This window comes from Silurus aristotelis, assembly GCF_946808225.1.
Source record: "Silurus aristotelis genome assembly, chromosome: 4".
NCBI lineage: Eukaryota > Metazoa > Chordata > Actinopteri > Siluriformes > Siluridae > Silurus > Silurus aristotelis.
In genome coordinates this window covers 28,449,666-28,465,431 of record NC_139577.1, presented here as the reverse complement: position 1 = coordinate 28,465,431, position 15,766 = coordinate 28,449,666, and the positions used below count along the sequence as shown (strand labels likewise).

Below are 15,766 nucleotides of genomic sequence, written 5' to 3'. Positions count from 1 at the left end.
ATCAATTATCTGCATTTATCTGCATACTAAAATGGTTGGAGATAATTTAGAGATAAGGTCCAGGTTTATTGCAGCAAGTCGAACTCTAAGAGGATATAATTTTTGTCTATTTTTAACATTTTTATCTACTTGTGTCTTACTTGAAATACTAAGGCAATTTAAGGTATGGAGCTAAAATGAATGAATGAATAAACGAATGAATGAATGAATGAATGAATGAACTGATATGCATTTTATTGTTGATTTATTATACATAAAAGTTTGTGTTTATTTTCTAAAAAAAAAATGGTGACTGTTGCAATTGATTGCAACAATAATAATAATAATAATAATAATAATAATAATAATAATAATAATAATAATAATAACGTTTTGATTTTATTACTATATTTTTATTTTCTTTATAATAATATTTTTATTTTTTTGTACTGTATTTTCCTTATTTTCTTTTTTTCATATTATATCCAGTCATGTTGCATCCACAGAAACTCAGAGTGGTGACTGAATCGAATCAGATCTACTCCAGTTGACTCATTTGCTCAAGAGAATCGAGTCAGTAAAGTGACTCATGATGCCGGGGGACAGCTGCTTTTATATCGAATACTGTATATTAAAACTCACACTTTCACAAGAATAAGCAAAAAATAAATAAAAAATAGAACAGAAATAGGACAGAAATAGAATGGAAAAACAGAAAATATTGCTTCTACATACTCAGACCACATTGATCCAGACTTCATGTGTAACTTCATCATCTCATGTATGATGGTGTAAAAGGGACATGATATTAACTGCACTGAGTGTTATGAGCTGCCTGCTGTCTAGGACTGTTTTTTGTAATTAAATTTGCAGACTGAATCAGTGCTGGCACATTTGTATGCATTTGTGTATATATAAATTATAACAAAAGAAATTAACAAACTCACAAATAGGATTTATTGCACATTGAAAAATGAAAATATCCCAGCATTTTATATTCATAAAGAAAAAAAAAGGAGTTGAATTTTTTATGAGATACACTCATGACAGCCTAGCGGGACTTCATTAAATGAAATGAATTAAATAAATGCTTACACAACTGCAGCCTTGTTAGTAATTATATGTTAAAAGTGAGAAAATAAAGTTATTGCTGTTTAGTCCAAACATTATCCTGTACATTTTATTTCACTCAGACTGGCTATACAAAGCTTTCCTGCTTTTCCTTTAATCTACAAAAGAATTTTCACAATTTCCTAATTTACATGTTTTAATTTGTGTTAATTAAGATCATATTTGTGCTTGTATTTTTTGCACACAGATAGTCTGGATAATACCTTTTCAGTACACTAAACAGGTCCACAAAAGTCTTTAGATTGACAAATATAGTTTTATAAGTGTAATATGTAAATAATAATGAAAAGCATAGACAAACTATATATTTAGATTATTATTTATCCATTTATTTTTATATAAAAGCCTTTTATAAAGATCCTTCAAGCTCCACTGGCTTCCAGTAATGATAAGTTTAAAAATAATTAAACTGCTTTACAGTTGTGCATCACTCGAATAATATGTGGCTAGAAGTGGTCACTTTGCACTTCTAGACAGTGTAGAAAGGTGCTGAGCAACTGAGTACAGCAGCAGATGGGCTACAGTTCAATTCAATTCAATTAATTTCGATTGAATTCAATTCTTCTAGTGCTTTCAGCAATAAACATTGTCTCATGATTTTACAGAATGAAATAAATTGGAACTATTAGATGAAGGTCTACTAGGTGAAGTAGTACTAGGTACTACTAGGTACCAGGTGAAGGTCGGACTGCATCAAGGATTGGCCCTGAGCCCTTTTCTGTTTGCAGTGGTGATGGACAGGTTGATGGATGAGGTCAGACAGGAGTCTCCCTGGACTATGATGTTTGCGGATAATATTGTAATTTGTGGTGAGAGTAGGGAGCAGGTTGAGAAGAGCCTGAAGAGGTGGAGGTACACGCTGGAGAGAAGGGGAATGAAAGTAAGTAGGAGTAAGACAGAGTACATGTGTGTGAATGAGAGGGAGAGCAGTGGAGTGGTGTGGTTGCAGAGAGAAGAGGTGGAGAAGGTGGAGGAGTTCAAGTACCTGGGGTCAACAGTGCAAAGTACTGGAGAGAATTGAAGAAAAGAGTGCAGGCAGGGTGGAGTGGGTGGAGAAGAGTGACAGCAGGAGTGATTTGTGATAGAAGAGTATCTGCAAGAGTGAAAGGGAAAGTTTATAGGACTGTGGTGAGACCTGTGATGTTGTATGGATTAGAGACAGTGGCATTGAGTAGAAGACAGGAGGTGGAGCTTGAGGTAGCAGAGCTGAAGATGTTAAGGTTTTCGTTGGGAGTGATGATGATGGACAAGATTAGAAATGAGTTTATTAGAAGGACAGCACATGTAGGACGTTTTGGTGACAAGGTGAAGGAGGCGAGATTGAGATGGTTTGGACATGTACAGAGGAGGGACATGAGCTATATTGGTAGAAGAATGCTGAGGATGAAGCCACCAGGAAGGAGGAAAAGAGGAAGGCCAAGGAGGAGGTTCATGGATGTGGTGAGGGAAGACATGCAGATAGTTGGTGTGAAAAAGGCAGATGTAGAGGACAGGGTGGTATGGAGACGGATGACCCGCTGTGGCGACCCCTAATGGAAGCAGCCGAAAAAAAAAGAAGAAGAAGAACTATACATTTGCCCATGTGTACTCTCTGAGATGGTATGAATGAACCAGACACAAAACAGAACCCATTCTCACCAAATGACACCAAATGCAAATTTCATTATAGTTCCATCACTGTTAAGGTTATAAACTCTTCAGTTTGTGCATTTGAATGCAAAAACTGTTCATAGTGATTACATTATAAGTCATTATAGCAGACTGTTTTTATTAATTCCAACCCAAATCCATCTTCATTGTTCTGGAGTGTTACACTCCACAGTAATCTCAAGGATCTTTCGGCTGAAATTCTGTGACCTACTGTATTTAAGAGTCTTATCTGCAGTTATTGCATTAGGAGGTCAATAACTGCCAATATAAAGAATTTGTATACCGACAGCTCTATAAAAAAGAAACATGTCTCTAAATGCTTGTCTATTGCGTTAACCCTTCCAAGTTATTCAAGCCTGACTGAAGATTCATATGTTCTTTTGGCAGTGTTCAAATTTCATGACAGGTTTTCCTTTGATATGTCTAAATGCAGTATTTTCCTCACAAAATAGTACTTTTGCTTCCAAGTTCTAAGATGCACAGTTCCAAGGTAAGTTAATTGCTTTCCCTTTAGCAACATGTCCCAAAGTGTTTGATTTCTGTTACCCCACAGCAATCTGCCAAACATAACCCATCTATCAATATTATATGCCGCATATCCTACAAGGTCGCATGGAGCATAAAGCCTATCCCAGGGAAATCAAGGAACAAAGGCAGGGAACAAACTGGATAGGATGGAGGTGCCAACTCATCACAGGAACCAATCACACACACACCAGACAATTTGGAAATGTCAGTCAACCTTCAACTCATGTCTTCAGACAGGGGGAAGAAACGGAAGTATCTGGAAGAAGCATAGGAAAGAAGTAAGCAGAGGTAAAAAGTGGGATTTAAATTCTCAATCCAGAAGGTGTGAGGCACATACACATACATATATATATATATATATATATATATATATATATATATATATATATATATATATAATATATATATATATATAAAATGTTATGAGCAATGAGTTATACTTTTATTTATTTATGGTTACATCTAATATTGTGGAACAAGCAAGTAAACATGCACAGTTATCATATCAACAATAATCAGTTTTTCAATTTTATTAAAAAGTGTCTGCATTATATATATATATATATATATATATATATATATATATATATATATATATATATATATATATATATATATACACACCTTTATTCTGCTCTTTTTCAGCCATTTTGTTGTAGATTTGATGGTGTGAGGAGGATTATAGTCCTGCTGCATGACCCAATTTTGCCCAAGTTTTAACTGTCAAACAAATTGTCTCACATTTGACTCTAGAATACATGGCCAACTCAGTGACTGCTAGTCCCAGAGATCCCTTATGTCTGTGTTACCTCTCTCTCTCTCTCTCTCTCTCTCTCTCTCTCTCTCTCTCTCTCAGTTGAGTTAAACATTCTCATGAGGTTCCAGTGACCACTGCTCCTGCCTCTCTTCCCTCCGCGGATCTTCCCACTTCGTTCATGCCTGCCTCTGGATAGTGTCCTCTTCGATTGGAGGCCACTCTGTGCAGCTTGGGACGGTTTCTCATCAATGCCTCGGGAGCTTTGAGGATGGATTTAGACTGTAGTTAATGGCAACAGTCTGCTACATTGACTCAGGACTACAGTTTGCTTCTAATCACAATCACGGCAACATCGTTTATCTGCAATAAATGGACATTCAGTGCAACCCAGATGAGGATGGGTTCCCTCTTGAGTCTGGTTCCTCTCAAGGTTTCTTCCTTATGCCATCTCGGGGAGTTTTTCCATGCCACAGTCCCCACCGGCCCGCTCATCAGAGACAAACTTACACTTATAAAGAACATTTTATTCATTTTTACTACTTAACTTCTTAATTCCTATGGAAGCAGCAATGATGTACTTTTTCACAAATTATTTCTTAATTTTTGATATTTGTAAAAAATAAATAATGACACAATGTGTTGTTCATCTGAGGTTTTATTTACATAATTGAGGTTTTATTTACAAAAGACCTGATCAGCAGATGATTTTTGTTATGTCCTGATACATATAGATTTTTATATATATATATATATATATATATATATATATATATATATATATATATATATATATATATATATATATATATATATATATATATATATATAAAAAAAAACCCAACCTTTTTTAACTGTATGGCATCTGAATATTTTAGAAGAAAATTTATCACATAAACCACCTAACTGGAACTTTTTTCAAAGAATCAGGAGCGTATTTAGCTCTTTACCCAGCTTGACACGCTTCCATGATATTCAGGGGAACCTCCTAAAACCATGAGCCTAGGATTTAGGTGTTTTTAACAAGCTTAGACAAGATAAGATAATATGCCAGAGGCATATTTTTTTGTGCATATACTCGCATTTAAGTACAGATCCACACGCACACCTATTCAAATACAGCGCTACAAAAGATACTTCAGGCATGTACATTTTTTTCAATATAATAAGTTCGCAAAAGTTGTGCGACGCCAAACAACATGATCTAATTACTTCCACAGGGTGAGAGCAAGTTCAGATGCTCAGTGTGTGGGGAGATGATGACGTAAAGGTGTATTTCTTAACAGGAAAATACCTCTTTACTTTAAATACCCGCTTCTTACAGTACTACACAACGACTAAACAAACATCATGATTGATCATTTTACCGAGGCCAATGACGGTTAGTCTGATTTACCAGATCCTCAACTTTCTTAGTCCTGCAAGTTTATTTCAGGTGGCATCATTTCTACTACAGTATATCGTGAAGAAAAAAAAAAAACTGGATCAGGAATGTTAGAAGCAGAGAATATTAAATATAAAACGTGCAGGCCTAGTCTACAAGTCTCCTAGTAGTAGAAAACTTCACTACTGAATCTCATCATTTCTTCCCCATGTGTAAGTGATCTTATATAAAGAAGAAAAACTGACCATCTTATCATACAGTAATTGTAATAATTGATGCTCTCTATTATACAGTATTTGCAATGGTTTGGAAAAATACATCAAGATTTCACTCTATAGGAATTAAAGAAGATCAAATGTTTTAGCTGAAAAAACGTATTATTAAAAATTACTTTAATAAAAATTTATAAATTTCATCGCAAGCACTGTATGTTAGTGGAGAAGGAGCCATGTTTCAAAAAAAAAAATTTAATTGTATTATTTAAAACTCCATGTACTTTGCTCACAAATCCTTTTTCAGGAACCACCACAAGGGTTTTCTCAGACAGCACAAAATATTAACAGCTGAATGTGGAAGGTAGAACTAGGAATATTGACTTCAATAATTACGGCCATGAGGATCCAATACAAGCTGGATCATGGGCATTAAACCCATTCATGGAGCTATCTACTTATAACTAATGAGCCTTTATTTACAACTTTAAACCCAGTAAAGGAGGTGTGGTTTTTTCTTCTGTAATAGTGAAGGAGGAGTGTCTTCTATTCTTCTGTCATAGTGAAGGAGGAGTGTCTTCTATTCTTCTGTCATAGTGAAGGAGGAGTGTCTTCTATTCTTCTGTCATAGTGAAGGAGGAGTGTCTTCTATTCTTCTGTCATAGTGAAGGAGGAGTGTCTTCTATTCTTCTGTCATAGTGAAGGAGGAGTGTCTTCTATTCTTCTGTCATAGTGAAGGAGGAGTGTCTTCTATTCTTCTGTCATAGTGAAGGAGGAGTGTCTTCTATTCTTCTGTCATAGTGAAGGAGGAGTGTCTTCTATTCTTCTGTCATAGTGAAGAAAGAGTGTCTTCTATTCTTCTGTCATAGTGAAGGAGGAGTGTCTTCTATTCTTCTGTCATAGTGAAGAAAGAGTGTCTTCTATTCTTCTGTCATAGTGAAGGAGGAGTGTCTTCTATTCTTCTGCCATAGTGAAGGAGGAGTGTCTTCTATTCTTCTGCCATAGTGAAGGAGGAGTGTCTTCTATTCTTCTGTCATAGTGAAGGAGGAGTGTCTTCTATTCTTCTGTCATAGTGAAGGAGGAGTGTCTTCTATTCTTCTGTCATAGTGAAGAAAGAGTGTCTTTTATTCTTCTGTCATAGTGAAGGAGGAGTGTCTTCTATTCTTCTGTAATAGTGAAGGAGGAGTGTCTTCTATTCTTCTGTCATAGTGAAGGAGGAGTGTCTTCTATTCTTCTGTCATAGTGAAGGAGGAGTGTCTTCTATTCTTCTGTCATAGTGGACGAGGAGTGTCTTCCATTCTTCTGTCATAGTGATAGAGGCATGTCTCCTGCTCTTCTGTCAGGGTAAAGGAGGTGTATCTTCTGTTCTCCTGTCACTTTAATGGTGGCATGTCTTCTGTTCTGACATAGTGAAGTAGAAGGGTCTTCTGATCATCTCTCAATATAAAGGAGGCGTATCTTCTGTTCTTCTGAGAAGTGAAAGTGGCTTGAAATCTGTTCTTCTGTCACAGCGAAGGAGGTGTTGCTTTTGTTCTTCTGTCATAGTAAAGGACACGTGTCTTCTGTTCTTCTATCATAGTAAAGGACGCATGTCTTCTGTTCTTCTGTCATAGTGAAGGCAGTGTGGCCGCTGGTTCTCAATCACAGCGAAGGAAGTGTGATCTCTGTTCCTCCATCATAGGAAAAGAGGTGTGATCTCTTTCATAGTCACAAGAAAGGAGGCGAGGCCTCTGTTCCTCAGTCAGTGTGCACAAGATGTGAGGCCTTTGTTTGTTAGTCACATGGAAGTAGGAGAGATCTATCTGTCTCAATAAAGTAAAAGAAACGTGGTCTAAATCTAAAACTACTTCCTTACCTTTTCTTTACTCTAAAACTTATTTAAAGCACAATGTAGGGCAGCAGTTAGAAAAACACCTGCCCTGATTCACACTCGCAACTACTGAGTATATGACAAATGATCTGAAACCATTAAAATGGTTAACCTTTTTTAATTTAAGGTTTAAATTTGGCCTAAAAACCAGCAATAGGAACACGACTTGTTCTAGTGATAAATAAATAGCAGCGTTCATTTGTGTTACACTGACACAGCAAACTGTTTATGATTATTTAACCGGACCGTAATTGCTGTTATAATGATAAAAGCTCCTTTCCAACACAACGAGATTATTCACTTCATTACACTTGAACAAAAAGATAAGGTTGCTTTCGCATTAGGGTTTGATTTCTTTCTATTCAGACACCAATGCATGTTTAGAAAGTGCTGCTCCTTTTAAAATTTTTTTTTTTTTTTTTATGAAAAATTGTTTTGTTAGTGACAGTGTATAGGTTTATTCATATCTGATGCAGGAGAAACATGGACAACTTCTGGAGGCTACTTAAAATTCAAATCCAAAAGCTAAAAGACATAAAAGAGTACTTGAGTATGGATTTAGATTATAATTTGAGCTATTTGTTTAAAACTATAATAAAAATTTAAATAATAATAATAAAAGACTGGTAGAATTTCCTGATACCTGTTCAGAAAAGGGATGGTAAGTTTCACTTATACACATCGGTGCATCGACGATCTCGAAAGACAATACTAGAAATGAACCTTGTATATATTTTAGAGTAGTCAATGTGCATCTTGTATAACAGTACAGATCATACAAGATTATACTGTCCTTTAAAAATAACTCAACACACAGTTATATTCACTTTTGTTGCCAGGTATTTACACAACAATGGCTGGATGTTGAGTTATTTTCTGAGGACACTAAACAGAGGACAGTAAATCTATACTGCTATACAAGCTGCACATTGACTGCTCTAAAGTATATCCAAGTTTTATTTCTATAGTATCTCTCCCTTGAGAAGATCTACTACAGTACTTGCTGAAATTTGAGGGGTGCACTCACTTTTGTGAGATGCTGGATTAATTAATACATTTATATATTATTAGTAAATGTTCGATACTTTTATTATTTATAGTGACCAATAATTTGTGACCGATATTTTATATGTAGATTGATTTCTCCTCGCTAAACGGTTTCTCGAGCTCGTTCTCTGAGTATGACTGCTGTTGTTTTTTGAATATGAAGTCTCACAACACTATGGAGATCGAGGCGTGTCCTGAGAGTCACATAGAATATAGATTAACATGGCAGAGGTAGAGCTGCATCTTCCTTGATACAGAAAAGGAAAAGATCTTTTTCCTTCTCTGATCAATTTTTTTGAAACGACAAAGACCTGTTTGTGAAAGTGCTATTTGTTAGAATTCAGAAAAAAGTAAGTAAATTTACGATTTGCTGTCTAAAGCAAAGAAATAAAAGCGGAACTCTGATCTGTAATGAATCATATAGCATCATATTGCATGAAATCACATTGTGTTGAATCGAAATTGAATCGCATTGCATCGGTACCTGCTTCAAATGTATCTTTAATGTATCTTATCGTTGGCTATGCCTCGAGATGCAAATATTATCAGCTTCAGTTAAGGAGATGCACATCCATAGTTCAGACACAATCACTTGCGGCTCTTTTGTTTCTGAAAACGCTCTAACTTCCAATTAGCTTTTATAAAGACACATTTAAGTCAGATTGCAGGCTCGGGGTTTGCTTGGAAATTGCCTGGAAAAAAGCTAAAGCTACAGTATCTTTTCAGTCTGAAAAGTATAAAGAAAATCAGGCATACTGAGACACAATACAAGATGTCATTGCATTTTATATAATAGTGTTTTCTGTGTATTTCTCAATCGCAAACAGATACCGCTTTTATGTGAAACTGTACATTGTTTGTTGATTGCCTCCAGTGGTGGAAACGGTCAAGTTCACATCACAGAAAAAGAAAATATCTAAAAAATATGCAAAGGTTTTCACCCTATGGTGTCACCCTGAGTGTGAAGGTTACATGATATACATTTTTTTAACTTTAATTTCAAATGTAGGGTTCTACATAGCTTTATACATTGGGGTTATGAAATATCAAACATTTCAAGGTGTAATAATACTAGGATCAGTACAAGTCAGCAGCTGCTTGGTGGAAAATGATGGATTATAGATTATTTGTATATCATAAAACACAAATCGAATGTCCACATGTACTAAGGTTTTATGCTCCCAGTGTCTTTTTATATACACTATATTGCCAAATGTATTTGGTCACCTGATCTTTACTGCTATATGTGGTTCGTTTCCAAACCTTTACCCCAAAGTTGGAGGCACTCAATTGTACAGGACGTCTTTAAATGCGTTATTATAACATTTTGCATACAATTGAACTTGGAAACCCAAAACCTGTTCCAGCAAGGCGATGCTCCTGTGCACAAAGTGAGCTCCTTGAAGATCTGGTTTACATGCTATTGAGAGGAAGATCTTGAGTGGGCTGCTATAGAGCTCTGATCTCATCCCTACTGAACACCTTTGGGATGAATGTGAACGCTGACTGCACCCCAGGGCTCCTCACCTTCATCAGTACCTGCCTTTTGTAATCACCTTGTGGCTGATGAACACAAATATCCATAAGCACACTCTGAAATGTAGTGGAACATCTTCCCAGAAGAGTAAAAAGAATTATAAGAGCAACTTGGGACTTAATGTGGAATACAGTGCTCAAAAATCGCATACCGTACTTATGACCAGGTGACCCAATACTTTTGCCAATATAGTGTATCTAGATCAGATATATATATATATATATATATATATATATATATATATATATATATATATATATATATATATATAGCCACTTCCTGGTTAGCAGCTTTGACTAGCGCTATTGATTCTGTAGCGTTTTCATGCATACTCAAAACAAATCTTATTTCCGGTACAGATGAGTAGCCACAGTGGCACTACACTAACTCTTTTTTTTTAATGCCATTGTGTGTATGTTTTAAAATGTAATAATGGAAATAACTGTAAAAAAAATGCACTCAAAATCTGAGGTGGAGACTAAACAAACTTGCAGTCCACCACTTTATACATTCCGGTAAAATCTCAGATTTTTGACTGTCCTTCAGGATTTTTTGGTAAACAGCAGAATTCATGGTTCCATTTATCACAGCAAGTCTTCCAGGTCCTGAAGCAGCAAAACAGCCCCAGACCATCACACTACCACCTCCATATTTTACTGTTGGTATGATGTTCTTATGCAGTGTCACTTTTACGCCAGACGTAATAGGACACACACCTTCCAAAAAGTTCAACTTTTGTCTCGTCAGTCCACAGAGTATTTTTTTAAAAGTCTTGGGGATCATCAAGATGTTTTCTGGCAAAACTGAGATGAGCCTTTATGTTCTTTTTGCTCAGCAGCGGTTTTCGTCTTGGAACTCTGCCATGCAGACCATTTTTGCCCAGTCTCTTTCTTATGGTGGAGTCATGAACACTGACCCTAACTGAGGCAAGTGAGGCCTGCAGTTCATTGGATGTTGTTGTGGGGTCTAATTTCGTTTGGCCGGCCACTCCTGAGAAGGTTCTCCACTGTTCCATGTTTTTGCTATTTGTGAATAATGTCTCTCACTGTGGTTTACTGGAAGGTCCCCTGGTGGTCTAGTGGTTAAGATGCAGCGCTCTCACCGCTGCGACCCGGGTTCGATTCCCGGTCAGGAAACCATCCTCAGCCACTCTCAGTGCCGGTCCCAAGCCCGGATAAATTGGGGAGGGTTGCGTTAGGAAGGGCATCCAGCGTAAAACATATGCCAAATCAAACGTGCGGAGGATCCGCTGTGGCGACCCCTAACGGGAGAAGCCGAAAGAAACTATACTGTGGTTTACTGGAGTCCCAAAACTTTAGAAATGGCTTTATAACCTTTTCCAGACTGATAGATCTTAATTACTTTCTCATTTGTTTCTGAATTTCTTTGGATCTCGGCATGATGTCTAGCTTTTGAGGATCTTTTGGTCTACTTCACTTTGTCAGGCAGGTCCTATTTAAGAGGTTTTTTTGACACTTTCTTCACACAGGGTCATTTCATTTAGGATTTTGTTTTTTCCTCAATAATAAAAACCTTCATTTAAAAACTGCATTAACTTTAACATTAAGTAAGTCAGTCATATTACTGATACATGTGATAGAGCTCAAGGCCACATGAGGCTTAAATGTAGAAAATCGTTAATCTTCTGAGCTTTTAAGATTGAATTCATTTTGGGACTCCATTTGAGGGCATTTTATATATTTTATAAAGATATTTAATATCTTTCCCTCTTTGGTGTATCAGCAATGCATTTAAAAGAAAGAAAATGTAATATTTGGTTTTAGATTTATTTATCAAGAGGGCAAAATAGATCCCAAGATCTTTTAAGTTCTCTAAAAAAGAAAGTCATTTCTTCTTCTGCAGATTGTTTATTTATTGCTGCGGAGGGGCAAAATGGGGCCATTGGATAAAAAAAATGCAATAACCTACACTTTAAAGTTTAAAACAAGGCTTTCAGCTGTGTACCTGCTGTGTATGCTAATAAATCCAAAACACCTGCATCACATCCTGCAGAGATCCATGTCTTAAAAAACCCACCATGAAAATATAATGCTAAAAAATCAACTAATACTATACAAACTTCTGCAAAAGGATGCAAATAGAGGCAGCTGGGCCTAAAAGTCACTGAGGTACAGAAAACATAATCTATCAAGCAGCTGCAGTGTAAGAGAGAGCTATTGCTGGATATGGGAAATTAATTCCATCCATATCCATGAAATTTAAACCAAATTGAAACGGCATAAGGTATTAAAGGTCACGCTGGCATTAATAAACCTGTAAGGTCACTTTGCACTCGGAGCCTTTTTTCAAGCGCTGCATGCCTTCTCAATGTAGTGAGACGGCTCGTTTGAGGCAATTCCTTTTGTTTCCCTCATTATAAGACATAATGACAGGCCGAAATATGCGGGACCGCAATACAGGATTCAATAGGCCTCATTTGCATGAGACCCGATGCTTAAATTATTTCGACGCCTGAATTATACAAATCGGCAAACTAAGAAATGGGCGACTTCGTGGAATTCACAAAAGTGAGAGATCCTCAATGTCCATGGCACAAAAAAATATGGATGCTATAAACACACTGCAGGTTTTCCCACATAATTTCCTCTTCTTGGAAAGAGCCTCAGTGTCTCGAGCAATTCCTTCCCGAAGAGATTGACTTCGCCAGCGGAATTCAGATGAGCATCGCCAGCTTGGTGTGTGTATGTTTCACAGGCACTCGACCGCTTGCTCGTAGTGGGAGAGCAATTTTCCCGCTCATCTCTAACGTGACACGGTGGCGGTTACGGTGCTGAAGAAATGCACGAGTGTGCACGTAATAACGGTCCGAGCGACAGAAAGATGCAGAGCGAACAGTGTGTATTTCTAGCTCTGGTACTCCAACGTAGTATGATGACCTTTATATAAGCATTGGAGACAGCTGATACCTCGGTCACGCTTCTGAAAAACTCCGTCCCCCGTGCAGCTGTGAAGAACAAGTGATTAATATATCTCGCTTTTATTCTTTCCCAACAGACTAGTTCTTTAATAAATGCATTAAAAATACAGCCTTCCTGCAAGGAAGAGCAGCAGATTATTAATGAATAATTTTACATCAGTAATATGTGGGACGGAACGTGACTTGGCTCTTTTAAGACATCATCTTTTGTTCTTCTGATAATGAGAAAAAATATGCTGGATGGCATTGTACCATCCAATAAATCCTCATTTGCAAACAGAAATGTTAAAAGACTTCTTCAATTATGAAAGTGCTCGAACCGACTTGCTTTAAGTGCTAGTAGATTTGCTCCAGAAGGGAGCTTGATCGCAGAAATTTAGGGGTCCAGGCACTATACAGCAACTACTGTACACTAGAACTAGTGGTCCCCAAACCCCCGGGCCGCAGACCGGCACCGGTCCGTGGGTCAACTGGTACCGATTGGTAATGTTTTATTTTGGAAATACATCTGTGTATGATTTACTCTTGATGCATGTCATGATGCCTCGGTCACATGTCTTACCTCCATCCGCTACCTTCTTAAAGGGGCTGCTCCGGCCGCTAACACATAATACATTACCGCTAAATTCAAACCCCCAAGCGAGCAAAATGAACAAACAACAACACAGTGGATTCACATTTATTATAATATTTAGAAAATACCAATCGATCGTATCATTTTATTTTGTTGTATTTATCCGCCTCACGCCGGTCAGTGAAAATATTATGACATTAAACCGGTCCGTGGCGCAAAAAAGGATGTGGACACTTATAGCACAACTGTGTTTAAGCCTCAAATCGTATTGGTCAGAGGATTTTGATCATTTGTCTATAAAACAAGGTCTTTTAGTAGTTCTAGATCCACAAGTTGTGCCTGTCTTAAGATATTATCACAGGTAATTTGATAATACACACTACACACAAATCAGTATCTAATAACAAAAACCTTTTTACTGCTGTTTACTCATTTATATGGTAAAATTTCCTTTTACAGGATTCTGAAAGTTTCTCACCACGAGAGGAAGAAAAAGGAGTAAAAAAAGAAGCTGGTGAGAAAACAACAGATACATGATCCATCTGCATGATTCATCTGCAGAGGACCATTAATGCAATTGTAAGTGTTTGAAAAGAATTACATGGCGTTTTTATTATGTCATATAAGAGGAATGAAACATTTCTGGCTGTGCTGTTAGGGAAGAAAATAACGCACAGCTGGAACATCATTGCATGTTTAACGTCGCCAAATTGTTGTTATGAACTTAAAAACAAATCGTGTCCACAATTACTGATTAGTCCACTGAGAAAAAAACATCCATTGCTGGGAGCTTACATCATTAAAAAAAAAATTATAATTAAAAAAAAAATAATAAAATCACATACATCTCAGAGATATCACTTGATTCTGAGGTATCCCATCCACATTCATAGCATTTTGCACATGCAAATGAGCTAATTTTATACTTGCTAAGTTCAGGCTTTGCTTAAGGGTCCAGCAGTGGTGCTGAGATTTGAAGTCAAAACCTTCCAATATACAGTCCAAATTACTTTACCACTAAAACTACCACTTCCTCAAGGCTCCACTCTTCATTCTGTAAATGCTAAAGCTGATACAGTCAGTGCCTGGAGACGCTAAACTGGAACCCCGACTAGCATGTTGTTTTTGGGCGAGCAGCTCTCAGGCTCCATAGTCATCACCTTTACTGAATAACCGTGAGTCTCAGCAGCCCAACTGCGGTCTAAATCGACCAATCCCATGCAGCGTTTCCCTGGAGACGAAAAAAAAGAGAACGATCCTGATAATCAGTGCATGAGATTATTTACAGACCCATCAATCACCTGTGCAAGAGACTTAACATCTATTATACAGCTCTGGTAATTAATGTATGCGTTAATATAATAAATACACTTGAGCTTAGTAATTAATATAATGAATACCACAAATTGGACTTATGAATAATTAAATATTATATCATGTATAAATACATATTGTATAATATTTCACATATGTTTCTATTACATTTTAAATATAATTTATTATTTAGTGTTAATGATATCATTTATCCCACCTTTAAGACAAGTACAGTATGGAAAATGAAGACTCGAGGACCTTCAGATTGTTTTGACTTCTACAGAAACAAGAAACTTATTTTGTGTAAAAAAGTATGGGCTTTCTGGTTTGAGGCTACCATGGATGCTGGCCATGAATTCCAGTTTCTCATACTTCTCATACTTTGTCACAAATCAACCTTTCAGAACAAAAGGTGAACCTAACCTTTCTAGAAAACATTGCTGCTAGCAATTTTTACACAGCACAATGTCTCAAATTTACAGAGAAAGGTGTAGAAAAAAAACAAATAAAACATCGAATGGTGGGTTTGCGGCTGGAAACACCTTGAGGAGAGATGTCGGGAAAGAATGGCCAGACTGAGCTAAAAGAAAGGCCACGGTAACTCAAATTACCACTCTTTACAGCTGTAGTGTACCAAAAAGCATCTCAGAAACAGCACATGTTGAACCTTCAGGCGAAAGGGCTGCAGCAGGAGATGAAATTATTTTCCATTCCTCTCAGACAAAACCAGGGTTCTGAGGCTACAGTAGACACAGATTCCCCTGAAACTGCATGAACAAAAAAATATATACCAGGCAGAAAAAGTGCTCTGTTATTCCTACTGCAAAACCGCAACTGAATAGATGCTT

The 15,766-nt window shown here is 36.9% G+C and overlaps 1 protein-coding gene across 2 annotated transcripts in view; it reads right to left on the bottom strand.

The window, feature by feature from the left end:
* Nucleotides 1-13,682: 13,682 nt before the first annotated feature.
* The window catches only part of gstcd (glutathione S-transferase, C-terminal domain containing), a 162,610-nt gene continuing 160,526 nt past the window's right edge, over nucleotides 13,683-15,766 (bottom strand). For both annotated transcript variants that reach the window (XR_014533091.1, XM_083538742.1), the window contains one exon: nucleotides 13,683-14,835. Coding sequence is in view for 1 of the 2 variants with exons in the window: in XM_083538742.1 (XP_083394868.1) it covers nucleotides 14,699-14,835 (137 nt within the window). In the remaining variant the exon portion in view is untranslated. The remainder of the gene's footprint in view (nucleotides 14,836-15,766) is intronic.